This window comes from Orbicella faveolata, unplaced genomic scaffold, assembly GCF_042242905.1.
Source record: "Orbicella faveolata isolate gen_17 unplaced genomic scaffold, um_ofav_v1 contig_47, whole genome shotgun sequence".
In the NCBI taxonomy this organism is placed as follows: domain Eukaryota; kingdom Metazoa; phylum Cnidaria; class Anthozoa; order Scleractinia; family Merulinidae; genus Orbicella; species Orbicella faveolata.
The window spans coordinates 7,830,902-7,857,500 of NW_028301577.1; the positions used below are offsets into that span (position 1 = coordinate 7,830,902).

The window sequence follows — 26,599 nt, forward strand, 5'->3', positions numbered from 1 at the left end:
TAATTCTATTTGCCGTCTTAGTGTATAGCAGGTATTGTTTTGGGGCTCGGGGCATTGTACCTGTTGTTTGTTCTGATCTATTGTTCTCTCAAAGAGTATCGAGCCACTCATGTGAGACCTTACGAGAGCTGCTACATGACTCCAGTTTGTACCCAGAACTGGACAATCTTCTTTATCTTCAATGTAAAGTAATATTTTAAAATAGCAATACGAATACATTACCTGTGGTTTGACGTGTTGTTGGCAATATTTCAAAGCCTGATCCAGCAAAGAGGAAGGCGACTCTGGATTTTCCTGCACGAATTCAAGTGACTCCCCTGACGAGGACTACAATCAAGAAAGTAGGTATTGCAGAATAATAACGTGAGAAAGATGCTGTTTCCCACAGGGTTGAAGCGATTACGATCAAACTACTACTGCTATAAGATCAAAGTGGCTATGAGCCACACAACTTGGAAAATGGACCTTCTGTAAACATGGGCAATTTTGATTTCACTGCCCTGTTTTGTTATCCGTAGGTCATTTATATATCGAGCTTGTAACATAAACAAGACGAGTCCGAGGGTTATTAACATTGTTGAAAACCAAAGTTTGGTTTATCAAAATGCGCAAAGATTGTTACAATATCCTGGCTCTAGTTCAGAGTCATAGTCATGACTGTTAGATTAAAACAAGTGGACGGCTTATGAATCAAAGCTAATTAGGTGTATAAACAAGCAATGACATAACATGATGTATCGAGCTAGAGAGGCGAGAAATGAAGTTAAAGCCCACTAATGCAAAACCCAATATTAGGAGAATACATAAGGAGATGTGACACCGTTAAAACTTTCATGAAGTCGTTGCAGTATGTTCGCTGTTGGCTTGACAGAATATCACCAACACCTATCAAACAGCGTTAAAACGAAGTGAAAGGACTTACAAAGAAGTTCTTTACAGGGTCCTTTCCCTTTGAAAACACCCCTAAGTTCAAAATGTCAAATCACCCCATTGATTGTCATACATTTCCTTCAAAATTAGTTGTGAGAATTTGGAGCTAAATCAAGAAGATATCCCTTGGTTGATGTCTGTGTATATCCTCGTTGAAAACGTGTCATGGTATTTCAGTGTCCGCATGATTGATAAGCACCCGTTAAAGTTATTTTTTCAAAAAAGAAACAACTCACTTTAGAAGTCACTAACATCTCAAAGGCCTGCGTCAGCAAACTTTCAGTCACCTAAAAAAAGGTAAAAAATAAAAATTGGACAAACAACTGTCAAGAAGCAGAAGCTTCAACATGATCGATAAAAGAAAGGACAATTTACTCTTCGTTTCTCTTTGTAATTATGAAAGCAAACAAGAACTGGAAACACGATAAAATGACAATGATTTTTTTTCTACGTAGAAACATAGTTAAGAGAGGGAAATGGGTAGGAAACCGGGCAAAGTTCTTTGTTGTATGCTTTTGTTTGCTATTTTGGGGGTTGATCCCGCACAAAACCTAGCAAAATACAAAAGATGGTTACGTGTGCACATACAACTAACCAATAGATGCATTGCGATTATGTAAATCATGCATAGTAAAAGCATAAAACAAAAGATGCCCAGGGTCAAGGACCTTCCAACATAAATCTTAGCCTGTTTGTTTGCTTATTTGATGTTTACCGGCCTTACAAACCATTTCCCTCTAGTAACTATGGTTGAAAGCTCTGGCATACCTTAACATAAGGTTCATATTTTTGTCCAGTTTTCCAGCTCTCGTACATGTCCACGACCAGCTGAGATAAGACAGAGGGTTCCACCTGCAAATACGAGAAAAAGGATAACGACTTGAAACCATGCCATGCTTGTACTCTAGAACTTCCTCTTGGAAACACAGCGGATTCCCACCCCCTTTATCACCGATGATGCTCATGATCTACCAGATACGGTTCAAATTTCTCTCAAGTGTATTCAATACAAATTCCAGCAGCCAGGTTAGGAGAATAAAGGATCTGATGAGCTAATGGATAATGTCTTGACTGATAACCAAACTGTTGCAGTAAACAGAGAAAATTGATGTTCCAAAATTACAAGAGAAGATGAAGGGTACGAGAATTAATTCCACATAAAGGCTTTGTTCCCAAGGTTACCCCTGTAGTAACCAATAGTAACCAGTTCTAATTTTACAACGCGCGTTGCGTGGATAATTTCGTGGACAATAACAATGCGCAATTTAACAAATTGACCGCTCTCACTCGTTGACGCATCACATAAATTATAAATTTCTGTCTCTCCGCTTGGTGACAACAAAAATTAGTCAATAAACGCGCGAGAATTTCTGCAGTTATCGTAAAAAAATATGATTAGACCTGTTTTTGCATCAGAATTTGCTTGTGTCTGTAACTGAAGCAATCCCTTATCTTATTGATGGGTATCTGTAAGCTCAGCAAATGTAGACTAGTGTCCCCACTGTCAATTCTTGAGTGATAACAGGACAGACGCATGAAAAACTGACGCTAATTTGTCTTTTACAATAATAAATTGTCAAAACGTCCGCTCTCACTCGTTGACGCATTGCATAAATTATAAATTCATGTGTCTGTCCGCTTGTTGACAATGAAAATTGGCCAATGAGCGCGCGAGAATTTCTGCAGTTATCGTAATAAAGCCATTTGGCCTGTCAACGTGTGTAAAATCCGTGTCTCAGGATTGGCTGTTTAAAAACCCTCTGAAAATCGGGATTGATCTAAAAATAACTTGAAATAGATTACCTTGGTAATAATAACTCTCTTACTCTTCAATCTCTCTTACAATAAAACTAGAGAGCTTCCCTTTCTCGTTAGCAGGCAGATAGACAAAATAGCCGACATTTTGCAGCATTTCGGAATCGCAATTTTTACTTTCTCGCGTGTAGTACTCGTTCACAGATTTGAACTTTGTGCTTACCTTCGAATCCTGCTTAGAGACTCGAACTTTCATTATTTCCAGCGAATACTCAAAAGCCTGTAAATAGATTCAATGTAGACATAAGAAAACAGCGGAAGAATCCATCCACCATAGCAATCAGATCGGTAAACAAAAACCCCTAGAGCATGAGCACTACGTAGGTTGTCATGACAGCTTGTCGTCATGACGACACGTCACGTTACTTAGCAACTACTCTACAAAACAAAATGCGGGCTCAATCAATTTTAGAATTTAAAATTGCTCCGTCAGGAGATAAGGTAGTAGTTTACCCTACCGGGCAAAGTTAAAACGTTGTCAATCGTGAAACAGTATTCAGTAGAAAAGCGAAAGCGATTGTTTGACGGAATCCAAGCGGAAATATTATGGCTGAATGTCAGTGGTCGGGCAAGCGATGGCACTGAAAGACATGACTTAAAAATGTGGATTTTTACTTATTTTAGTTTCTTCAAGTTTCTCACCTTTCTGGCTAAATAGTGTCTCTCGTTGTCTCTCAAGTATTTTCTGTCAAAAAGAAAAAAAAATCAGCCAAAAAAAAAGATGACTCGACTGATGAGAAAATGTAAAACACGTTAGTAAAATCACTGTCAGAGTGTCTTTCTTGGCAGATCTTGTCGCCTTGAACATAATAAGACTTCGGTTACATTGTAGTGGGAACGTGGGGGGAAAACAGCGGAGGAGGAAATATCAGGCTACAATCCCAGACGGAAACGTTGGGATACCCAGCAAGTTGTCCCCTTTTCCCACTCACAATGTCGAAAATCAGGTATTTTTTTTCCCTTTTCGTCGAAACAAAACGCGGCATTTTCCATCATTGATTGGGGAAGATGAGGCATACGTGATCCACAAGTTTCCCCTACTAATTTCGTCTGGGATTGTAGAAATATGTACTTGTTATTCAACGCTTTCTCGTGATATACTATGGATTAATATTCCACTTGTCACTGGTACTTTTCTGGTTTATACACTCGCCTTTTTCTCTACTATACCATGCCACAGAAAATGCAGTGGTAAACACAATCAATCCCGGGAATCAATGCGAGATACGCCAGCGCAAGACGGGAAGGTTGGGTGTTGTACCGTCAAGTAAACAACTGCTTTCCTGTCTTCCGATTGGCTGTATTTTCTATGGCATGGTATAAATACGCGTTGTTAACTCTGTGTACGACTTACTTCCCCTGCTCCGGTGTTCGATAGAGAAGAGTCTGGATAAGTAACAATGTGTCCCACTCGTTTAATTCTTTGAGAACTTCCAGCAACAAAGCCACCGACTTGTACGTGTGTGTACAGAAACATCCGGGCCTACAATGAACCACAAGACACTGTTGTTGGATGTACAGTCCTGAAAGTAATCTATGCTTTTTTTAAAAATAAAAATAAAATAAAATAAAATAAAATAACATAACATAACATAACATAACATAACATAACATAACATAACATAACATAACATAACATAACATAACATAACATAACATAACATAACATAACATAACATAACATAACATAACATAACATAACATAACATAACATAAAATAAAATAAAATAAAATAAAATAAAATAAAAAAAAAAAAATAAAATAAAATAAATGCGGACACAGAATTATTCGGCTAACGTGTTTAAATCCTTGTTGCCACCCAATTCAGATCATTTGATGATTCACTTGAGAGGTTACAATTGTTCTATTTGTTCATACTCTCATGCAATCAGTTGAGTGTGGCAAATTGCACAATGAACCACATTCGTATTCCCGGTATTGGACTGGAACTAGCTTGCAACTGAGGCCAATGTGGGGAGTCTTTTCAAATGCAAATGACATTAATCTCTTTTTAATGATATTCCCCGCATGAGCCTCCATTGCAAGCTAGTTCCAGTCCAATGCCGAGAATACGAATATGGCCTATTGTAATCTAAAAAATGAAGCGTAATGTTGTCTGAATTGGGTGACAAAAAAGGATTTAAAAAAGTTAGCCGAATCCGTAAATTGATGGTTGGACATGTTTAGAAGAGATTTTTGGTCTGAGTAGTAAATGTTACATTTAAGAAATAACTTTGATTATCAAAATGTAAATTTTCTTTGCTCGCGCCATCATTACGTCAACAGCTCGAGCTAGTTCTGTGTTTGTACCGAGTTATAGAAACACGATTTTTAACCAATCAGCGCGCGTATATTCTTAGGACTGTTTTCTAAAAAGGAATACTTCAGGTTAAGTGGTTATCAAAAAAAAAAAAAAAAAAATAGATAACCATATTACACCCTTTGTTTCTTTGTCCCTCAAGCGTCAGAGAAAAAAAGCGACATAAAAAGCGGCTAACGTGTAGTGAATATTTTCAAGTTAAGCTCACTCTACCGTCACAGTTACGGCAGACATGGTTATTGTCTCACCGTTCATTTGCTGTTTTACCAAAACAATAGCCTCTCAAAACAGACCGCATTCTTTTAGCTCAACGCACTCTCGTTTACAACTAAGGTTGGAACAGAGATAGTGATGAGCCAGAACAAGTGTTTCTCGTAACTTTATAGCACCAACAAGACTTCAGCTAAACCAGCATGATCTGCAAAGAATTCTTTTCAGCTCCATGTTGCCTGGTACCATTGTCAACATTCAGTTTTCCAGGTCACACTCCGGTTCACAATAACTTCGTACATGATAGCTCCCTGTTAGTAATTTCATATTCAAATTTTGTAAGCTATCACTGGATAGTTATATTGGCTCAAGTTGCTGCCCAATTTCTATCAAAAATCCAAACGGCCAGGAGCGAACATAAACATTCTTGGTTTGTTCCGCGCTGATCTGAGAACAGAAACCATGCCGGTCGTCGGGAAAAACTGGCAAACAACAAGAGCCACCATCAGAGAAAGAAGCAAGTTTATCTCTTAACCGATGTGAAGTTTGTAGTGACAAAGGCCAATGGCGAAAGTGTAAGTAAACAAGTGATTTCAGCTCACAAGTTTGTGCTGTCGATTAGCAGTCCTGTGTTTGAAGCCATATTTTACGGTGAGCTGGCGGAGACTACAGACTCTATTGAACTGCCTGACTGTGAGTACGACAGTCCGTTAGAGTCGTTTCGTTACGTGTATAGCGATGAGGTAATGTTGAGCAGAAGAAATGTGATGGGAGTGTTGTACACAGGTCCCTACTTGAAGCAGTAGTCATAAGAAGTACTCTGATTATTGAAGAGATAGAGTTGTTTAAGGCTGTCGACTTGTGGGCAACAAAGCAATCCGAGAAACAAGGTTTACCGGCCGATGGTGCAACGAAAAGACTTCTCGGAGAAGAAGTGATTAAAGGAATACGCTTTCCAAAAATGAAACAAGAAGATTTCGCTACTGTGGTGATAGGCAGTGAAATCTTGGGAGAAACAGAATTCGTCAGTATTAACAGACATATGAGTTCCAATTCAGCCTCAAGGATTCCAGTGAGATTTCCAGAAACCGAACGATTTGGTTTTGTCGCTGACAACGTTTCTGGATATAAGCAACCAGTGACGTTTCTGGATATAAGCGCCTTAGATACGATGCTATCAATTTCTATGTGGACAAAGATATTGAACTACACGGTGTGTGCTTATTTGGTAGTGAGAATAACACGTACCATGTGAAGTTACTGATAACAAACGTAATAAATGAGACAGTTCTGGCACGGAAAAGAGATCAGTTTACCTCAAAGTTATTACAATGTGAGAAATATGGCTATCACGGTTTTGAAGTGTTGTTTGACGAGAAAGTAATTCTAGCGAAAGACACCAGGTACGAACTGTTTGCTGAAATAAGAGGATCTGATTCGTTTTTTGGAGGAGACGGTGTCAGTTCTGTTAAATGTCGACACGTAATGTTCACGTCTTTCATGAAAGAGGACGAGGAAACCGTCGGTTATAGCGGATCAGACGTTGTACAGGGTCAATTTAACAGATTCCTTTTTCCTTTGAGATACATGTTATGTTCAAGCAATATGTGTCGCGAATTCGAAAAAGATTTGATTAACTTAACGCTTTAACAATATTGCTTTACTCAAAGTATTGAGTCACGAAGTGGCTGGGTGATAGGTGAAGGTTATATCATACGATTGCGAGACAGAATTTGAAAGAGGAGACATTACTCTTCCTCAATTTAACTAGAAATCGATCTTAAAAGGCTCCAAATCAAACTTAACTTTAGGTATATCAATTGATTAGAATTCTTGTTACAGCCATAAATCTTCAGTAAACGAGTGCCTGGGTACCCTGTGGATCTACGCTACTCCTACATGAAATTAAGTTTACCTGCAAGTCACTTATTACAAAAAAGGCCTCTGGACTAGTATCAATCAAAGTGTGAATCAACTATTAGTGTTTTAAAAAAATTATTAATATGAAATGTAGACTGACAAGTTACCCTTAGCCTGAAGATCCAACGGACAAGAGAGATTTCCGTCTTGTTGTAAATTGTTGATTGGTAGTAGATTATTATCTATAAATGAGTCTGTTATAAAATAGATTTACCATTAATACTATTGTTAAATGTAAGTAGGAATTAATGCCATTGACATGGGTAACAAAAGCGTTGTTTTTTTTTTTGTATTCCATAACAAAAAGCAAAATTTGGAAGAAAAGAGAAAGGGTCTAGTTACTGTTTGTGAAACATGTAAAATATCAATGATTCTTTATGCTTAAAAAGGTTGATACAAACGTCCCAGATTGATAACATTGTGTGTCATGCAATTTAGATAATTGGTGGAGCTTTGTTTTGGAAAAAATTATATTGTTCTTCAACAAGTAAATGTTAATATTTGAAGCCCCAGGGCTCACGTTCGGAGCAAACTGGGCGGGGGGGGGGGGGGGGTGCTCTCATGGAAGGGTTTCTGTGTTTAAGGAGGAATACTTCCTTAGTTGGAGATTTATAGCATGGCCTAAGAGTACCTCTAAACGTTTATTACTGGTCTTACTTCTAGAACACAAAACAAAAACACTGTCGAAACTTCGTATAGTCCACAGTGTCCTCGAGAAAACAAAGGGACACCATCATAAGCTTGACTTCAAACAATCTGAACCAAAAACATATTTTCATCGATGGAAACCAAAACGTTATTGACCAGTTTTGTCAAAACTTACAACACAAGTGAACTGAAGCGATAAAAGCCGTTTTATAATAATTATGCACCCACAAGACTGTCACGTAATGTTGAAAATATCACTGAAAACCAAATCTTCAACAATTCACTTAACATCTTCATCCCTGTGCTCTAGGAGCATTTCTGGTTGTTAGTACTAATTTTAGCCCTGCTTTGACCAAAAATGTAGCAACCTCGCCGTAAGTAAGAGCTTCCCTTAAAGAGGTTATAAAAAGACAGTTCTCTTCTTTTTCTGAGTCTGTCGAACCGGAGGTCATTCAGCCGTGACCAATTTGTATAAGAACATTCCAGAACATTCTGATCCTTATGTAATTACTCTGATTAGAAACTGTGTCAAACTACTTAATTCAGTTCCAAATAGAAGTTTCTAGAACTTTAAGCCTCATGTATATTAGAGCGAGAGTTTCTTCTGTAAGAGGGATTGATTCAAATTTGAAGAAGCTTAGTGCTGCAAATTCGCGAAGTTACCCTACGGAGATAAATTAGTTTGTTGCTGTTACCGGCGATCCTGAGTTCTGTCTGGAAACAACCCTGCTCTACAACGATACTCGTAACAAAATTCATATTAAAGGATTTAATTTTAAACAAAAACAAGACAGTCAACTGAATATTTCTGGATCTTTAAATGATCAAGACCAGCTCAATATTGAACTGAACGCTTTTGATCCAGTACCAACGGAGAAAAAAAGTTTTGACCTGAGATAGAAATTGATCACGTGCTAGGCCGGTGACCAGGCAATCGCGTCGTCGCCTGGTCATGATCACGGCAACTTTCGCACAGAGAAATGAAAGTAATCTATAACTAAGCGATAAACTAAATATGTTTTATGAATTCTTTTCGCCTACATAGCCACTGGTGAATAAACGTTAGCTAAAAATTAGTATTATATTATACGCAGTCCGCCATCTGGCGTCTGTGTCATCTCAAGGATACCCATTGAAATCCACCTGTAGGTCAAGTAAGCGCTAAAGACGTCACAGTTTGAATGCACAAGTTTAATCATACTGGGCGTAAACACGAGAGAAACAAAAGTGATCGTGGGTGTGTGATGTGTGAGATTCAACTGAAAAATAAACGAGACAAAATATTTAAGTACAAAATATAACGACACAAAAAACTGACAACGGAACAAAATAAACTTACAAAACTGTGGCGACTCGAATTCTAGAATTTGTACTTCAGGGCTCACACAACAGTGAAGCAGCTAAGGAAAAAACGCGGTAGAAACCAGTAGATCGAACTTTCAGCGCTAGCAAGCACTGGCCAAAAATGAAAATCACAAAACTACGCATAATGAAGAACGCTTAAGTATTACAGAGTGGGTTGCATAATTCCCAGAGGTCACGGAAAAACGTGACACCCAAAAGCAAAGAAAGTTCTAGTCGCTACACTACCAAACAGAGTTTACCAGCGTGACCTTCTGACCCCGCGGACGTTTGTGGAAAGACGCAGTAAAGACGTAGACGCCAGCGGGACTTCATTTTAGTCCAGTGCGTCTTTGGTTTAGTCCAGTTCTCTTACACCTTAGGTAAGTTGCCACTCAATTTCCAACACGAATCTACACGGCCGAGCAAACTAAAACTTGCTTGGTTTATTTTGCGCTGATCTACGAACCGAAACCATGACAGCCATCGGGAAAAACTGGCAAACAACAAGAGCCACCATCAGAGAAAGAAGCAAGTTTATGTTCGACAACGATCTCTTCACCGATGCGAAGTTTGTTGTGCCAAAGGCCAACGGCGAAAGTGAAAGTAAACTAGTGATTTCAGCTCACAAGCTGGTGCTGTCGATTAGCAGTCCTGTGTTTGAAGCCATGTTTTACGGTGAGCTGCCGGAGACTGGAGACTCCATTGAACTGCCTGACTGTGAGTACTGTGACTGTGAGTTGTTTCGCTACATGTACAGCGATGAAGTGATCTTGATCGGAAGTAATGTGATGGGAGTGTTGTATTTGGCCAAGAAATACATGGTGCCTTCACTGGCTGATAAATGCACCGAATATCTGCAAAATAATTTACATCCGTCTAATGTGTTCAGCATCTTGCCCTCTGCTCTGAAATATGAAGATAAAACCCTGGTGGATCAATGCTGGAAAGTGATCGATAAACAGACAGAAGAGGCTGTGAAATCAGATGGGTTTGCGACAGTCGAGAGGTCCATACTTGAAGCAGTAGTCAACAGAGAACCTCTGAGAATTGAAGAGAAAGAGCTGTTTAAGGCTGTCGACTTGTGGGCAAAAAAGCAATGTGAGAAACAAGGTTTGGCGGCCGATGGTGCAACAAAAAGAAGACTTCTCGGAGAAGAAGTGATTAAAGGAATACGTTTTCCAACAATGAAACAAGAAGACTTCGCTACTGTGGTGTTAGACAGTGAAATCTTGCGAGAAAAAGAAATCATCACTGTTGTCGAATATCTGAGTTCAGCCTCATGGATTCCAGTGGGATTTCCAGAAACCAAACGATCTGGATTATGTGGAGATATTCAACGATGTTGTAGGTTTGGCTCGTTGTCAAGCCATGTTTCTCGATACCGTAACGCCAGAGACGATGCCATCAAATTTCGTGTGGACAAAGACACTGAACTGCACGGAGTGTGTCTATTTGGTAGTGAGAATAATACTTACCTGGTAAACTTAAAGATACAGAACGCCATTAGTGGAGCACTCCTGGCATCTAAAACTGGATACTTTCGCTCAAAGTTAACACAATGTGAGAAATATAGCTATCACGGTTTTAAAGTGTTGTTTGACGAGAAAGTAATTTTACGGAAAAACACCAGGTACTGGCTGTGCGCTAAAATAAGAGGGCGTGATTCGTTATGTGGAGGAGATGGTGTCAGTTCTGTTAAATGTGGAGACGTAACGTTCACGTTTTTCATGGACGAGGGCTTTGAGTACGTCAGCTTTAATGGAACACAAGTTCAACAGGGTCAATTTCCCGAATTCCTTTTTGCTTTAAAATAGATATTTTTATTTCAAACAATTTTAAGGAAAGTACGTTTCGCTAATTTGACAAAGATTTCTTAAAATCAACCAGTTAACAATACTGCTTTACTCAGGCTACTAAGTGATAGACAAAGTCTCCATAAAACAAGATTCGAGGCAAGGATTGACACACAAGACATAAGCCTAGTTAAGTTTCCTCAATTCGACTAGAATCAGCCCCAATCGGTCTAAAAACCCTCCAAATCAAAACAAAATTCAGGTGAACCAATTTCATTTGATCAATATTCTTGTAGCAGCCATACATATTGAAGCAAATATTATAATTTTAAAAGAATGATTAACATTAAATATAGAATGACAAGCCGTAAGAAAAACACAGGCAAGGCAAATTTCTGGCTAGATGGAAATTGTTTCCTATAGAGAGTGAATTATTATCTTTAATTAAATAGACAGCCTACACATTTACTATTCTTGTATGAGAGTACGTGATAATGTTATCGACATGTGAAACAAAACCGTTGTACCTTGAAGTCAACAACGAGAAATTAAAATGTGGAATAAAAGAGGAAAAGTTCACGTACTAATTATTAAACACATGTAATACAACAGTGATATGCTAAAAAGGTTCCCACACACGTCCTTAACTCGAACTCTGATATAGATGAAATTAGGGGCCGAACATCAAGGGAAGAGGAAATCTGTCATTGCAGGGTTTCCGTGTTTCAGGGGTGCGTTCTTCCTTTATTAGGGGTTTACAGTATGACCTAAGAGTACCTGTAAACGTTTGTCAAACGCTAGTAGTAGATCTGAGACTAAACTGTGTTTCAGTTAAAAACTGCTCTTACTTTTCGAAGAGAAAACAACATAACTGTCGCAACTTTATATATAGTCCACTGAGCGTCCCTTAGAAAACAAGGGACACAATCTTAAGTTTGGCGTCAAAAAATCAAAGCCAAAGAAACGTCGTTTCATCGATAGATGCCACAACAATTACTCCTTTATTTTAATTTATGATATAGATAGGACCCTGCGCGCGCTCTCATTAGTCAAACACCCATGTTTTATCAGAGAATAAAACATAGGAAAAAACGTGTTTTATTGTTTTGCGCGTGTCAAATCTATATCATAAAGGAACTGAAGAAGCCTAAGCCGTGTATTACACTGTGATAAAACACTCGGGACATTTGAGAACACTCAAGATGTGTAGAAAACACTCGCCTGCGGCTCATTTTTTCTACATTTCCATCGTGCTCTTAAATTCCCGTCGTGTTTTATCACAGTGTAATACACAGCTCAGGCTTCTTTATTTGTCAATTAAGAGTGCTATATAAGTGCACTGAACCTATACAAGTGGTAATTCAATAAGTCACGCATGGACAAGACTAATACAAAGAAGAGAGGTCTGACAGCCGTTTTTAAATTCTGTTGTCGTGTGTCAAAAACCTTAAAATAGCATCACTAACAACCGATCACAATTTGCTTTGACCTACAATAGTGTACTAAACTTGGTGCTCCAGGTGAATTTCTTGTACGAGCAAAGCTACTTAGTGCCAATTTTAGCCCTGTTTTGACAAAAACGGAGCAAAATCACCCTGTCAGTGTTCAAGTAAGAGAAAACTAGCCAGACATACCGATATACGACTACTACCTCTCTTTACTCTAAGTTCCTCGAGGTAAACAAGAAAAACGCGAAAGGAAAGGCGGCTAACGTGTGGAGAATATTCTCAACTTGACCTCTGACTATCGTCACAGTTACCGAAATCGCTATTCCTTTAGAGTTGACTAACACTCCGAATAAATCTCGCCCTGAGGTTAAATAAATTCACTAACAGCACCAATGCATATGCTGTTCACACAAAACAATAGCCTCCCACTCAGACATTTTTCTGGCCTCGTCACGCACTCCTCCACAATCAACGTTGAGAGGCAATGCATAACCAACATAATATCTGCAAAATAATGTCTGCCTGAACAAGTTTTTCTCGTAAACTTTATAGCTCAAACGAAACAGACCCTGAGATTGTGTGATTTTAAACTAGAATGGTCTGAAAAGTAGATCTTTTTGCTGTATTTTGCTTTACTTCTCGGTCACACACCGAGTCCGTGACAACTTCCTGCTTAGTAATTCTATACTCAAATTTTGTGGACACAACCACTGACTAGTTCTATTGGTTAGAGTTGCCACCCAGCTTCTATAACGAATCTACACGGCCGAGCAAACTAAAACTTCTCTGGTTTATTCTACGCCAATCTGAGTACAGTAACCATGTCTGCCGTCGAGAAGAATTGGCAAACAACAAGAGCCAACATCAGAGAAAGAAGCAAGTTTATGTTCGACAACGATCTCTTCGCCGATGTGAAGTTTGTTGTGCCAAAGGCCAATGGTGAAAGTGAAAGTAAACAAGTGATTTCAGCTCACAAGCTGGTGCTGTCGATTAGCAGTCCTGTGTTTGAAGCCATGTTTTACGGTGAGCTGGCGGAGACTGGAGACTCTATTGAACTGCCTGACTGTGAGTACGACAGTCTGTTGGACTTGTTTCGCTACATGTACAGCGATGAAGTGAACTTGAGCGGACGTAACGTGATGGCAGTCTTGTATTTAGCCAAGAAATACATGGTGCCTTCACTGGCCGAGAAATGCACAGAATATCTGGAAGACAATTTGGATCCGTCCAATGTTTTTAGCATCTTGCCGTCTGCTCAGAAATACGAAGAGAAAAACCTGGTAGATGAATGCTGGAAAGTGATCGATAAACAGACAGAAGAGGCTGTGAAATCGGATGGATTTGCGACAATCGACAGGTCCTTACTTGAAGCAGTAGTCGTAAGAGACACTCTGACGATTGAAGAGATAGAGCTTTTTAAGGCTGTCGACTTGTGGGCGACAAAGCAGTGCTTGAAACAAGGTTTAGCGGCAGATGGTGCGACAAAAAGAAGAATTCTCGGAGAAGAAGTGATTAAAGGAATACGTTTTCCAACAATGAAGCACGAAGACTTCGCTACTGTGGTTTTAGACAGTGAAATCTTGCGGAAAAAAGAAATCGTCAGCCTTGTGAAATGTCTTCATTCAGCCTCAAAGATTCCTGTGGGATTTCCAGAAACCAAACGATCTGGCTTTGTCAGAGATATTCAACGATGTTGTAGGTTTGGCTCGTTGTCCAGATGTCTTGTTTCTAAATATGACAGCACGAGAAGGGATGCCATCAGTTTCTCAGTGGACAAAGATACTGAGCTACGCGGAGTGTGCTTATTTGGCACTGAGAACAATACTTTTCAGGTAAAGCTGGAGATAGAAAACACCATGAATAGAACGCCTCTGGTGTCTAAAACTGGAAACTTTGCCTCAAAATTAATACAAAGTGAGAAATATAGCTATCACGGTTTTGAAGTGATGTTTGACCAGAAAGTAATTTTAGCGAAAAACACCAATTACTGGGTGCGCGCTGATATAAGTGGACCTTATTCGTTATGTGGAAGAGATGGTGTCCGGTCTGTTAATTGTGGAGACGTAACGTTCACGTTTTTGGAATCTTATTATGGTTTTGTCGACTGTGTTAATCAATCAGACGTTCGCGTTGGTCAATTTCCGGAATTCCTTATTGCTTAAACTTCGAACAATACGTTTACTTTACACTGTATACTCGGTGACGATACGCTTTCATACGCGCACCAAAGGCACAGATCGCAGCGACTATGGAGGTGCCCGCATTGTAGAGGTTAAGACTGTGTGACTTCTGGAACCAAGTGATCGCCCGCAATATAGAGGTGTCCATACAATGGAACTTTGCTTAAGTAGAAGTTCGACTGCACTCAAAACACTGAGCGTTTTATAAAGTATTGGATTAGTGATAGACAAAGTTTGTGATTATCGGAATTAATATTAATTATTATTTTGCCGACAGGGAGCAGAGATCTGGGTGCGCCCTTGCCTCGTAGCTTTTGAGCGTCTTTCGGTTGTGTCGTGAGGGCAAAATGTGAACATTTCAAACACGATCGTGAGATAAAAGAAGAAACGAGATTTATACAAAATTCACCTAGAAATAGCCCGCGTAACCGCACAAAAAACGTTCCACAAAGGCTTCAAATTAAACCAACATTCAGGTATATTTATGTCTTTTGATTAGCATGCTTGTTGCGCCATTTATCTCCGGTCTGTGCATGGGATTCCTGTGCATCTACGCTACTAGCGAAGAAAGAGGCTAATAAGAGGCTGATGAAATAGGCCGTGTTCGTATTCTCGGTATTGGACTGGAACTAGCTTGCAACTGAGGCTATGCGGGGAGTCTTTTCAAACGCAAATGTAGTTGATCTCGTTTTAATGATATTCCCCCGCATGAGCCTCCATTTCAAGCTAGTTCCAGTCCAATACCGAGAATACCAATATGGTCCATTGCTTTATAATTATTACAAAATGGCATATCTGGAGTAAACGCAAATGAAGTGTGAACCAAAAGTTGGTGTTTTAAAATAATGATTGCCTCATTAAACTGAGAAGCAACATGCAAAAGAAATTTCAGGGTACAAGGAAGCTTTTGATTAACAAAAGGTTAACAGCTATTATAAAATAAATTTCCTCCTACCTGTAAATTCGTATGTAAGAATAAAATACAGTTGACATTTCGTGACGTTACACTACGTATGTATGCTCTTGTAGCAGCCATAGATCTTAAGTAAATAATAGAATTTCAAAGAATGATTAACATTTAATATAGAATGACAAGCCGTAAGAAAACACAGGCAAGGGAAATTTCTGCTTAGATGGAAATTGTTTACTAAGAGTGGATTATTATCTTTAAAACAATAGAAAGTCTACAGATTTACTATTCTTGTATGAAAGTATGTAATAATGTTATCGTCATGTGTAACAAAACCGTTGTACTTTGGGGTCAATGCCGAAAAATTAAAATGTGGAATAAAAGAGGAAAAGTTCACGTACTAATTATTAAACACATGTAATAGAACAGTGATATGCTAAAAAGGTTGCCAAAAACGTCCTTAACCCAAACTCTGATACAGATAAAATTGGGGGCCGAACGTCACGGGGAAGGGGAGATCTGTCATTGCAGGGTTTCCGTGTTTCAGGGGGTATTCTATCTTTATTGGAGTTTTACAGTATGACCTAAGGGTACCTCTTAACGTTTGTCAAACGCTAGCAGTAGATCTGAGACTAAACTGTGTTTCAGGTTAAAAACTGCTCTTATTTATCGAAGAGAAGAAAGCATTACTGTCGTAACTTTACATAGTCCACTGAGCGTCCCTTAGAAAACAAGGGACACAATCATAAGTTTGGCTTCAAAAATTCAAAGCCAAAAAAACGTGTTATTATTGATAGATGCCACAACAATTACTCATTTATTTTAATTTAAGAGTGCTATATAAGTGCACTGAAGCTAAACAAGTGGTATTACAATAAGACACGCTTGGACAAGACTGATACAAAGAAGAAAGGTTTGAAAAACGTTTTAAAATTCTTTTGTCCTTTGTTATGAATCCTAAAATAGCACCATTGACAATCGATTACAATTTGCTTTGAGCTACAATAATGTACTAAACTTGGTGCTCCAGGTGAATTTCTTCTAAGAGCAAAGCTACTTAGTGCCAATTTTAGTCCTGTTTTGACAAAAATGAAGCAAAATCACCGCGTCAGTGTTTAAGTAACAGAAAACTAGCCAGACACAACGATATAAGACTACTACCTCTCTTTATCCTAAGTTCCTCGAGGTGAACAAGAAAAACGCGACAGGAAAGGCGGCTAACATGTGGAGAATATTCTCAACTTGACCTCAGACTACCGTCACAGTTGCCAACTCGCTAAACCTTGTTTCTCGCATTGCTTTGTCGCCCACAAGTCGACAGCCTTAAACAGTTCTATCTCTTCAATCGTCAGTGTCTCTTACGACTACTGCTTCTTATAGAGTTGACTAAAAATCCGAATAAATCTCACCCTGAGGTTAAATAAATTCACTAACATCACCAACGCATATGCTGCTCCCACAAACCAATAGCCTCTCACTCAAACAGATTTTTTGGCCTCGTCACGCACTCCTCCACAATCAACGTTGAGAGGTAATGCATAACCAACATAATATCTGCAAAATAATGTCTGTCTGAACAAGTGTTTCCCGTAAACTTTATAGCTCAAACGAGACAGACCCTGAGAAGGTGTGATTTTAAACTAAAATGGTCTGAAAAGTAGATCTTTTGGCTGTATATTGCTTTACTTCTCGGTCACATACCGAGTCCGTGACAACTTCCTGCTTAGTAATTTTATATTCAAATTTTGTAAGCTACCGCTGGCTAGTTCTATTGGCTCAAGTTGCCACCCAGCTTCTATCAAGAATCTACACGGCCGAGCAAACTAAAACTTCCCTGGTTTATTCTACGCCAATCTGAGTACAGTAACCATGTCTGCCGTCGAGAAGAATTGGCAAACAACAAGAGCCAACATCAGAGAAAGAAGCAAGTTTATGTTCGACAACGATCTCTTCACCGATGTGAAGTTTCTAGTGACAAAGGCTAATGGCGAAAGTGAAAGTAAACAAGTGATTTCAGCTCACAAGCTGGTGCTGTCGATTAGCAGTCCTGTGTTTGAAGCCATGTTTTACGGTGAGCTGGCGGAGACTGGAGACTCTATTGAACTGCCTGACTGTGAGTACGACAGTCTGTTGGACTTGTTTCGCTACATGTACAGCGATGAAGTGAACTTACGCGGAAGTAATGTGACGGCAGTCTTGTATTTAGCCAAGAAATACATGGTGCCTTCACTGGCTGATAAATGCACAGAATATCTGGAAGATAATTTAGATCCGTCCAATGTTTTTAGCATCTTGCCGTCTGCTCAGAAATATGAAGAGAAAAACCTGGTGGATGAATGCTGGAAAGTGATCGATAAACAGACAGAAGAGGCTGTGAAATCGGATGGATTTTCGACAATCGAGAGGTCCTTACTGGAAGCAGTAGTCAAAAGAGATACTGTGACGATTGAAGAGATAGAGCTGTTTAAGGCTGTCGACTCGTGGGCGAGAAAGCAATGCGAAAAACAAGGTTTAGCGGCAGATGGTGCAACAAAAAGAAGAATTCTCGGAGAAGAAGTGATTACAGGAATACGTTTTCCAACAATGAAACAAGAAGACTTCGGCAGTGTCGTGTTAGACAGTGACATCTTGCGGAAAAAAGAAATCGTCAGCCTTGTCAAACGTCTTACTTCAGCGTCAAAGATTCCTGTAGGATTTCCAGAAACCAAACGATCTGGCTTTGGCGGAGATATTCAACGATGTTGTAGGTTTAGCTCGTTGTCCAGAGGCAATGTTTCTCGATATGATAGCAAGAGAAAGGATGCCATCAGTTTCTCCGTGGGCAAAGATACTGAGCTTCGCGGAGTGTGCTTGTTTGGTAGTGAGAACAATACTTATCAGGTAGACTTAGAGATAGAAAACACCGACGGAAAAACGCGTCTGGTGTCTAAAACTGGAAACTTTGCCTCAAAGTTAAAACAATGTGAGAAATATAGCTATCACGGTTTTGAAGTGATGTTTGACCAGAAAGTAATTTTAGCGAAAAACACCAGGTACTGGCTGTGCGCTGATATAAGAGGACCTGATTCACTATGTGGACGAGACGGTGTCAGTTCTGTTAAATGTGGAGACGTCACTATTACGTTTTTAGAGTCTTGTTATTATTTTGTCGGCTCTGTTAACCAATCAGGCGTTAAAAATGGTCAATTTCCGGAATTCCTTATTGCTTAAATTTCGAACTATGCGTTTCCTCAAGCAGGGACGTTTTTGAGACGCGGACGGCAACCGGAAGAGGAATGGAGCTAATTCTAGCGCGTTTTTGACCCCATGGGATCAACTAGAAAGTCGTCGTGTTTGTATTTTAAATCAAAATGTGCTGACAAAAAAGCTGTAGTGAATACCTGAAACGAGAACTTTCAACTTCCGGTTAGCGTCTGCGTCGCAAAAGCGTCACTGCTTATCATTAAAAGTCGCTATACTCGCTGACGATACGCTTTAATACGCGCACCAAAGGGACAGATCGCAGCGACTATGGAGGAGCCAGTATTGTAGAGGTAAAGACTGTATGACTTCTGGAGCCAAGTGAAGGCCCGGAATATAAAGGTGTCCATACAGCGGAGCTATGCTTGAGCAGAAGTTCGACTGTACTTAAACCACTGAGCGTTTTATAAGGCGGTGGCTTAGTGATGGCCAAAGTTTGTGATTATCGGAATTAACATTATTATTTTGCCGACACGGAACAGAGACCTGGGTGTGCCCTTGCCCCATAGCTTTATAGCGTCTTTTGGTTGTGTAGTGAAGGAAAATGTCAAGATTTCAAACACGATCGAGAGATGAAAGAAGAAACAAGAGATTTATACAAAATTCACCTAGAAATGGCCCGCGTAAACGCACAACAAACGTTCTACAAAGGCTTCAAATTAAACCAACATTCAGGTATACTTATGTCTTTTGATTAGCATGCTTGTTGCGCATTTATCTTCGGCCGTATGTGTGCATGGGATTCCTGTGCATCTACGCTACTAGCGAAGAAAGAGGCTAATGAAATAGACCATATTCGTATTCCCGGTATTAGACTGGAACTAGCTTGCAACTGAGGCTATGCGGGGGGTCTTTTCAAACGCAAATGTAGTTGATCTCGTTTTAATGATATTCCCCCGCATGAGCCTCCATTTCAAGCTAGTTCCAGTCCAATACCGAGAATACCAATATGGTCCATTGCTTTATAATTATTACAAAATGGCATATCTGGAGTAAACGCAAATGAAGTGTGAACCAAAAGTTGGTGTTTTAAAATAATGATTGCCTCATTAAACTGAGAAGCAACATGCAAGAGAAATTTCAGGGTACAAGGAAGCTTTTGATTAACAAAAGGTTAACAGCTATTATAAAATAAATTTCCTCCTACCTGTAAATTCGTATGTAAGAATAAAATACTGTTGACATTTCGTGACGTTAATTACGTATGCATGCTCTTGTAGCAGCCATACATCTTAACTAAATATCAGAATTTTAAAAGAATGATTAACATTAGATATAGAATGACAAGCCGTAAGAAAACACAGGCAAGGGAAATTTCTGGCGAGATGGAAATTGTTTACTAAGAGTGGATTATTATCTTTAAAACAATAGAAAGTCTACAGATTTACTATTCTTGTATGAAAGTATGTAATAATGTTATCGTCATGTGTAACAAAACCGTTGTACTTTGGGGTCAATGCCGAAAAATTAAAATGTGGAATAAAAGAGGAAAAGTTCACGTACTAATTATTAAACACATGTAATAGAACAGTGATATGCTAAAAAGGTTGCCAAAAACGTCCTTAAACCAGACTCTAATATAGATAAAACTGGGGGTCGAACATCTTGGGGAAGGGGAGATCTGTCATTGCAGGGTTTCCGTGTTTCAGGGAGTGTTCTATCTTTATTGGAGTTTTACAGTATGACCTAAGAGTACCTCTTAACGTTTGTCAAACGCTAGCAGTAGATTTATGACTAAACTGTGTTTCAGGTTGAAAACTGCTCTTACTTTTCGAAGAGACGACAGCATTACTGTCGTAACTTTACTTAGTCCACGGAGTGTCCCTTAGAAAACAACGGACACAATCATAAGTTTGGCTTCAAAAAATCAAAGCCAAACAAACGTGTTATCGTTGATAGATGCCACAACAATTACTCATTTATTTTAATTTAAGAGTTTTATATAAGTGCACTGAAGCTATACAAGGGGTATTACAATAAGTCACGCATGAACAAGACTGATACAAAGACGAAAGGTCTGACAAACGTTTTTAAATTCTGTTGTCGTGTATTAAGAATCTTAACAACCGATCACAATTTGCTTTGACCTACAATAATGTACTAAACTTGGTGCTCCAGGTGAATTTCTTGTACGAGCAAAGCTACTTAGTGCCAATTTTAGCCCTGTTTCGACAAAAATGGAGCAAAATCACCGTGTCAGTGTTCAAGTAACAGAAAACTAGCCAGACATACCGATATACGACTACTACCTCTCGTTATCCTAAGTTCCTCGAGATGAACAAGAAAAACGCGAAAGGAAAGGTGGCTAACGTGTGGAGAATATTCTTAACTTGACCTCAGACTACCGTCACAGTTACCGACATCGCTATTCTTTTAGAGTTCACTAACACACCGAATAAATCTCGCTCTGAGGTTAAATAAATTCACTAACAGCACCAATGCATATGCTGTTCCCACAAAACAATAGCCTCCCACTCAGACTTTTTTTTTGGCCTCGTCAAGCACTCCTCCACAATCAACGTTGAGAGACAATGCATAACCAACACAATATCTGCAAAATAATGTCTGCCTGAACAAGTGTTTCTCGTAAACTTTATAGCTCAAACGAGACTGACCCGGAGATTGTGTGATTTTAGATTAAAATGGTCTGAAAAGTAGATCTTTTTGCTGTATTCTGCTTTACTTCTCGGTCACACACCGGGTCCGTGACAACTTCCTGCTTAGTAATTTTATATTCAAATTTTGTAGACACAACCACTGACTAGTTCTATTGGCTCAAGTTGCCACCCAGCTTCTATCACGAATCTACACCGCCGAGCAAACTAAAACTTCTCTGGTGTATTGTACGCCAATCTGAGTACAGTAATCATGTCTGCCGTCGAGAAGAATTGGCAAACAACAAGAGCCACCATCAGAGAAAGAAGCAAGTTTATGTTTGACAACGATCTCTTCACCGATGTGAAGTTTGTTGTGCCAAAGGCTAATGGCCAAAGTGATAGTAAACAAGTGATTTCAGCTCACAAGCTGGTGCTGTCGATTAGCAGTCCTGTGTTTGAAGCCATGTTTTTCGGTGAGCTGGCGGAGACTGGAGATTCTATTGAACTGCCTGACTGTGAGTACGACAGTCTGTTGGAGTTGTTTCGTTACATGTACAGCGATGAAGTGAACTTGAGCGGAAGTAATGTGATGGCAGTCTTGTATTTAACCAAGAAATACATGGTGCCTTCACTGGCCGAGAAATGCACCGAATATCTGGAAGATAATTTAGATCCGTCCAGTGTTTTTAGCATCTTGCCGTCTGCTCAGAAATACGAAGAGAAAAACCTGGTGGATGAATGCTGGATAGTGATCGATAAACAGACAGAAGAGGCTGTGAAGTCGGATGGGTTTGCGACAATCGAGAGGTCCTTACTTGAAGCAGTAGTCGTAAGAAACACTCTGACGATTGAAGAGATAGAGCTGTTTAAGGCTGTCGACTTGTGGGCGACAAAGCAATGCGAGAAACAAGATTTAGCGGCTGATGGTGCGACAAAAAGAAGAATTCTCGGAGAAGAAGTGATTAAAGGAATACGTTTTCCAACTATGAAGCACGAAGACTTCGCTACCGTGGTTTTAGACAGTGAAATCTTGCAGAAAAAAGAAATCGTCAGCCTTGTCAACTGTCTTCATTCAGCCTCAAAGATTCCTGTGGGATTTCCAGAAACCAAACGATCTGGCTTTGTCAGAGATATTCAACAATGTTGTAGGTTTGGCTCTTTGTCTACAGGTCTTGTTTCTCAATATGATAGCAAGAGAAGGGATGCCATCAGTTTCTCAGTGGACAAAGATACTGAGCTACGCGGACTGTGCTTATTTGGCAGAGAGAACAATACTTATCAGGTAGAGCTGGAGATAGAGAACACCATGAATAGAACGCATCTGGTGTGTAAAACTGGAAACTTTGCCTCAAAATTAATACAAAGTAAGAAATATAGCTATCACGGTTTTGAAGTGCTGTTTGACGAGAACGTTATTTTAGCGAAAAACACCAAGTACTTGCTGTACGCTAAAATAAGAGGACCTGATTCGTTATGTGGACGAGATGGTGGCAGTTCTGTTAATTGTGGAGACGTCACTATCAAGTTTTCCGAGTCTTGTTATGCTTTTGGCCACTGTGTTAATCAATCAAACGTTCAAGTTGGTCAATTTCCGGAATTCATTCAGGCTTAAATTTCGAACAATACGTTTACTTTACACTGTATACTCGGTGACGATACGCTTTAATAAGCGCACCAAAGGGACAGATCGCAGCGACTATGGAGGAGCCAGTATTGTAGAGGTAAAGACTGTATGACTTCTGGAATCAAGTGAACGCCCGGAATATAGAGGTGTCCATTCAATGGAGCTGTGCTCAAGTAGAAGTTCGACTGCACTTAAAACACTGAGCGTTTTATAAAGTAGTGGCTTAGTGATGGACAAAGTTTGTGATTATCGGAATTAACATTAATTATTATTTTGCCGACACGGAGCAGAGATCTGGGTGCGTCCTTGCCTCGTAGCTTTTGAGCGTCTTTCGGTTGTGTCGTGAGGGCAAAATGTGAACATTTCAAACACGATCGTGAGATAAAAGAAGAAACGAGATTTATACAAAATTCACCTAGTAATGGCCCGCGCAAACGCACAAAAAAAAGTTCTACAAAGGCCTCAACTTAAACCAACATTCAGGTATATTTATGTATTTTGATTAGCACGCTTGTTACGCCATTTATCTTCGGCCGTGTGTGTGCATGGGATTCCTGTGCATCTAAGCTACTAGCGAAGAAAGAGGCTAATAAGAGGCTGATGAAATAGGCTGTAATCGTGTTCTCAGTATTGGACTGGAACTAGCTTGCAACTGAGGCTATGCGGGGGGTCTTTTCAAATGCAAATGACGTTTATCTCTTTTTAATGATATTCCCCCGCATGAGCCTCCATTGCAAGCTAGTTCCAGTCCACTAGCGAGAATACCAATATGGTCCATTGCTTTATAATTATTACAAAATGGCATATCTGGACCAAACGCAAATGAAGGTAAACCAAAAGTTGGTGTTTTAAAATAATGATTGCCTCATTAAACTGAGAAGCAACATGCAAGAGAAATTTCAGGGTACAAAGCAGCTTTTGATTAACAATAGATTAACTGTTGTTATAAATTAAATTTCCTCCTACCTGTAATTTCGTATGTAAGTATAAAATCAATACTACTCTTGTATCAAAGTATGTGATAATGTTATCGACATGTGTAACACAACCGTTGTATTTAAGTCAATAACGAGAAATTAAAATGTGGAATAAAAGAGGAAAAGTTCACGTACTAATTGTTAAACAGATGTAATACACCTGTGATATGCTAAAAAGGTTGCCACGCACATCCTTAACTCAAACTCAGGTATAGGTAAAATTGAGGGCCGAACATCACGGGGAAGGGGAGATCTAGTAAATGGTTTGAACCCAGGAGTATCAGTAGTTCGTATAGTGTCATCGTCCGGGTGAGGGTAGTTTTGAAAAGAACTGCTGTTGGTGACTGATGTTTCGACAACCTGAGCTGAAGTCATCTTCAGAGTCAAATGAATAGTGTTCGTCAGTCGATGATGTTATAAGTCTGGTCCGTTGAACGGGATTGGGCATTTTATCCATGATGGTATAGGCTGAAAGACTCGTGTAAAGTTTGTCATCAGTCATTGGTCGGTTTCGATCCGTCTATTGTTAACAATGAAGAAAATTACAAGCTTACGAGAGCTGCTACACTTCTGAAATTGGTCGGTTTTTGATTCGTATATTGTTAGTCAAATTAAGTCGGTCTGTTAGAAGTCCGTTTGTCGGTTTCGCTTCCGTCATGAATAAGACGTTTGTAAGGCGCCGGCAGTTGTTGACATCTGTGAAGAGGCGTTTGTTCTAGGTTAGTGTACCAGCTTTCCAGAGTCAGTCTTTGAAAATAGTTTGTACTGTAGGAAGCACTGAGCAGAGTCCAAGTCAATGTTGTGGTTTGTCAGTTGATGATGTACAGCAATGTGCTTGTTGGCATCACCATTTCTCGTGGCTCATTTGTGTTCCGTCAGTCTCACCAATGTAGGAAGACTGGCAGTCGGAGCATTCGATCTTGTAAACTGCTCCATGTCTGTTGTTAGTTTCGTCCTTGTCTTTTACGTTGGTCAGTAAGTGTCGTAATGTAGTGGTAGGTTTGTGGGCTACACGGATGTTGTAGGGCTGTAGGATTCGTCATCTGTCATTGCAGGGTTTCCATGTTTTAGGGGCGTGTTCTTCCTTTGTTGGGGGTTTACAGTATGACCTAAGAGTACCTCTAAACGTTTGTCAAACGCTAGCAGTAGATCTGAGACTAAACTCTGTTCCAGGTTAAAAATTGCTCTCACTTTTAGAAGAGAAAACAGCATAACTGTCGCAACTTTTCATTGTCCACTGAGCGTCCCTTAGAAAACAAGGGACACAATCATAGGTTAGGCTTCAAAAAATCAAAGCCAAAAAACGTGTTATCAGTGATAGATGCCACAACAATTACTTATTTATTTTAATTTAAGAGTGCTACATAAGGGCACTGAAGCTATACAAGGGGTATTACAATAAGTCACGCATGGACAAGACTGATACAAAGACGAAAGATCTGACAGAAGTTTTTAAATTCTGTTGTCGAGCGTAAAGACCCCTAAAATAGCATCACTAAAAATCGATTACAATTTGTTTTGACCTACAATAACGTACTAAACTTGGTGCTCCAGGTGAATTTCTTGTACGAGCAAAGCTACTTAGTGCCAATTTTAGCCCTGTTTTGACAAAAATGGAGCAAAATCACCGTGTCAGTGTTTAAGTAACAGAAAAGTAGCAAGACATACCGATGTAAGACTACTATCTCTCTTTACTCTAAGTTCCTCGCGGTGAACAAGAAAAACGCGAAAGGAAAGGCGGCTAACGTGTGGAGAATATTCTCAAATTGACCTCAGACTACCGTCAAAGTTACCGACATCGCTATTCTTTGAGAGTTGACTAACACTCCGAATAAATCTCAACTTGAGGTGAAATAAATTCACTAACAGCACCAATGCATATGCTGTTCCCACAAAACAATAGCCTCCCACTCAGACATTTTTTTGGCCTCGTCACGCACCCCTCCACAATCAACGTTGAGAGGCAATGCATAACCAACATAATATCTGCAAAATAACGTCTGTCTGAACAAGTGTTTCTCGTAAACTTTATAGCTCAAACGAGACAGACCCTGAGAATGTGTGATTTTAAACTAAAATGGTCTGAAAAGTAGATCTTTTTGCTGTATTTTGCTTTACTTCTCGGTCACACACCGAGTGTGTGACAACTTCCTGCTTAGTAATTTTATATTCAAATTTTGTGAACACAACCACTGACTAGTTCTATTGGCTCAAGTTGCCACCCAAGAATCTACACGGCTGAGAAAACTAAGACTTCCCTGGTTTATTCTACGCTGATCTGAGTACAGAAACCATGTCTAGCGTCGAAAAAAATTGGCAAACATCAAGAGCCACCGTCAGAGAAAGAAGCAAGTTTATGTTCCACAACGATCGATGTAAATAGTGTCAAATAATAAAAAATCTGAATCTGAAATCTGAATCTGATCTCTTCACCGATGTGAAGTTTGTTGTGCCAAAGGCTAATGGCGAAAGTGAAAGTAAACAAATGATTTCAGCTCACAAGCTGGTGCTGTCGATTAGCAGTCCTGTGTTTGAAGCCATGTTTTTCGGTGAACTGGCGGAGACTGGAGACTCTATTGAACTGCCTGACTGTGAGTACGACAGTCTGTTGGACTTGTTTCGTTACATGTACAGCGATGAAGT

The 26,599-nt window shown here is 39.5% G+C and overlaps 6 protein-coding genes across 8 annotated transcripts in view; 5 read left to right on the top strand and 1 right to left on the bottom strand.

Moving 5' to 3' along the window:
- LOC110069187 (calcineurin-binding protein cabin-1-like) overlaps nucleotides 1-26,599 on the bottom strand; it is a 75,185-nt gene that overhangs the window by 1,601 nt on the left and 46,985 nt on the right. For 2 of the 3 annotated variants that reach the window (XM_089279107.1, XM_089279106.1), the window contains exons 50-55: nucleotides 4,100-4,228; nucleotides 3,388-3,430; nucleotides 2,909-2,965; nucleotides 1,699-1,782; nucleotides 1,167-1,217; nucleotides 223-327 (exon numbers count right to left, since the gene is read on the bottom strand). In XM_089279107.1, coding sequence (XP_089135233.1) covers nucleotides 223-327; nucleotides 1,167-1,217; nucleotides 1,699-1,782; nucleotides 2,909-2,965; nucleotides 3,388-3,430; nucleotides 4,100-4,228 — 469 coding nt within the window. Of the gene's footprint in view, nucleotides 1-222; nucleotides 328-1,166; nucleotides 1,218-1,698; nucleotides 1,783-2,908; nucleotides 2,966-3,042; nucleotides 3,431-4,099; nucleotides 4,229-26,599 lie in introns of those variants that run through there. The other variant, XM_089279108.1, reaches the window with a different exon arrangement.
- LOC149097003 (BTB/POZ domain-containing protein 6-like) lies at nucleotides 9,480-11,567 on the top strand. The gene has a single exon (XM_089280504.1). The coding sequence runs from the start codon at nucleotides 9,661-9,663 to the stop codon at nucleotides 10,999-11,001; it is 1,341 nt and encodes a 446-aa protein (XP_089136630.1). The 5' UTR covers nucleotides 9,480-9,660; the 3' UTR covers nucleotides 11,002-11,567.
- Nucleotides 13,139-15,918, top strand: LOC149097004 (BTB/POZ domain-containing protein 6-like). Its single transcript, XM_089279929.1, has one exon. The coding sequence runs from the start codon at nucleotides 13,250-13,252 to the stop codon at nucleotides 14,588-14,590; it is 1,341 nt and encodes a 446-aa protein (XP_089136055.1). The 5' UTR covers nucleotides 13,139-13,249; the 3' UTR covers nucleotides 14,591-15,918.
- On the top strand, nucleotides 17,301-20,260 carry LOC149097005 (BTB/POZ domain-containing protein 6-like). Its single transcript, XM_089279928.1, has 2 exons — nucleotides 17,301-19,565; nucleotides 19,687-20,260. The coding sequence occupies exon 1, from the start codon at nucleotides 17,388-17,390 to the stop codon at nucleotides 18,726-18,728; it is 1,341 nt and encodes a 446-aa protein (XP_089136054.1). The 5' UTR covers nucleotides 17,301-17,387; the 3' UTR covers nucleotides 18,729-19,565; nucleotides 19,687-20,260.
- Nucleotides 21,520-24,090, top strand: LOC149097006 (BTB/POZ domain-containing protein 6-like). The gene has a single exon (XM_089279118.1). The coding sequence runs from the start codon at nucleotides 21,627-21,629 to the stop codon at nucleotides 22,965-22,967; it is 1,341 nt and encodes a 446-aa protein (XP_089135244.1). The 5' UTR covers nucleotides 21,520-21,626; the 3' UTR covers nucleotides 22,968-24,090.
- The window catches only part of LOC149097007 (BTB/POZ domain-containing protein 6-like), a 1,407-nt gene continuing 1,174 nt past the window's right edge, over nucleotides 26,367-26,599 (top strand). Inside the window, exon 1 of the mRNA XM_089279117.1 lies at nucleotides 26,367-26,599. This exon is cut by the window's right edge and continues 1,174 nt beyond it. Coding sequence (XP_089135243.1) covers nucleotides 26,442-26,599 — 158 coding nt within the window. The 5' untranslated portion in view covers nucleotides 26,367-26,441.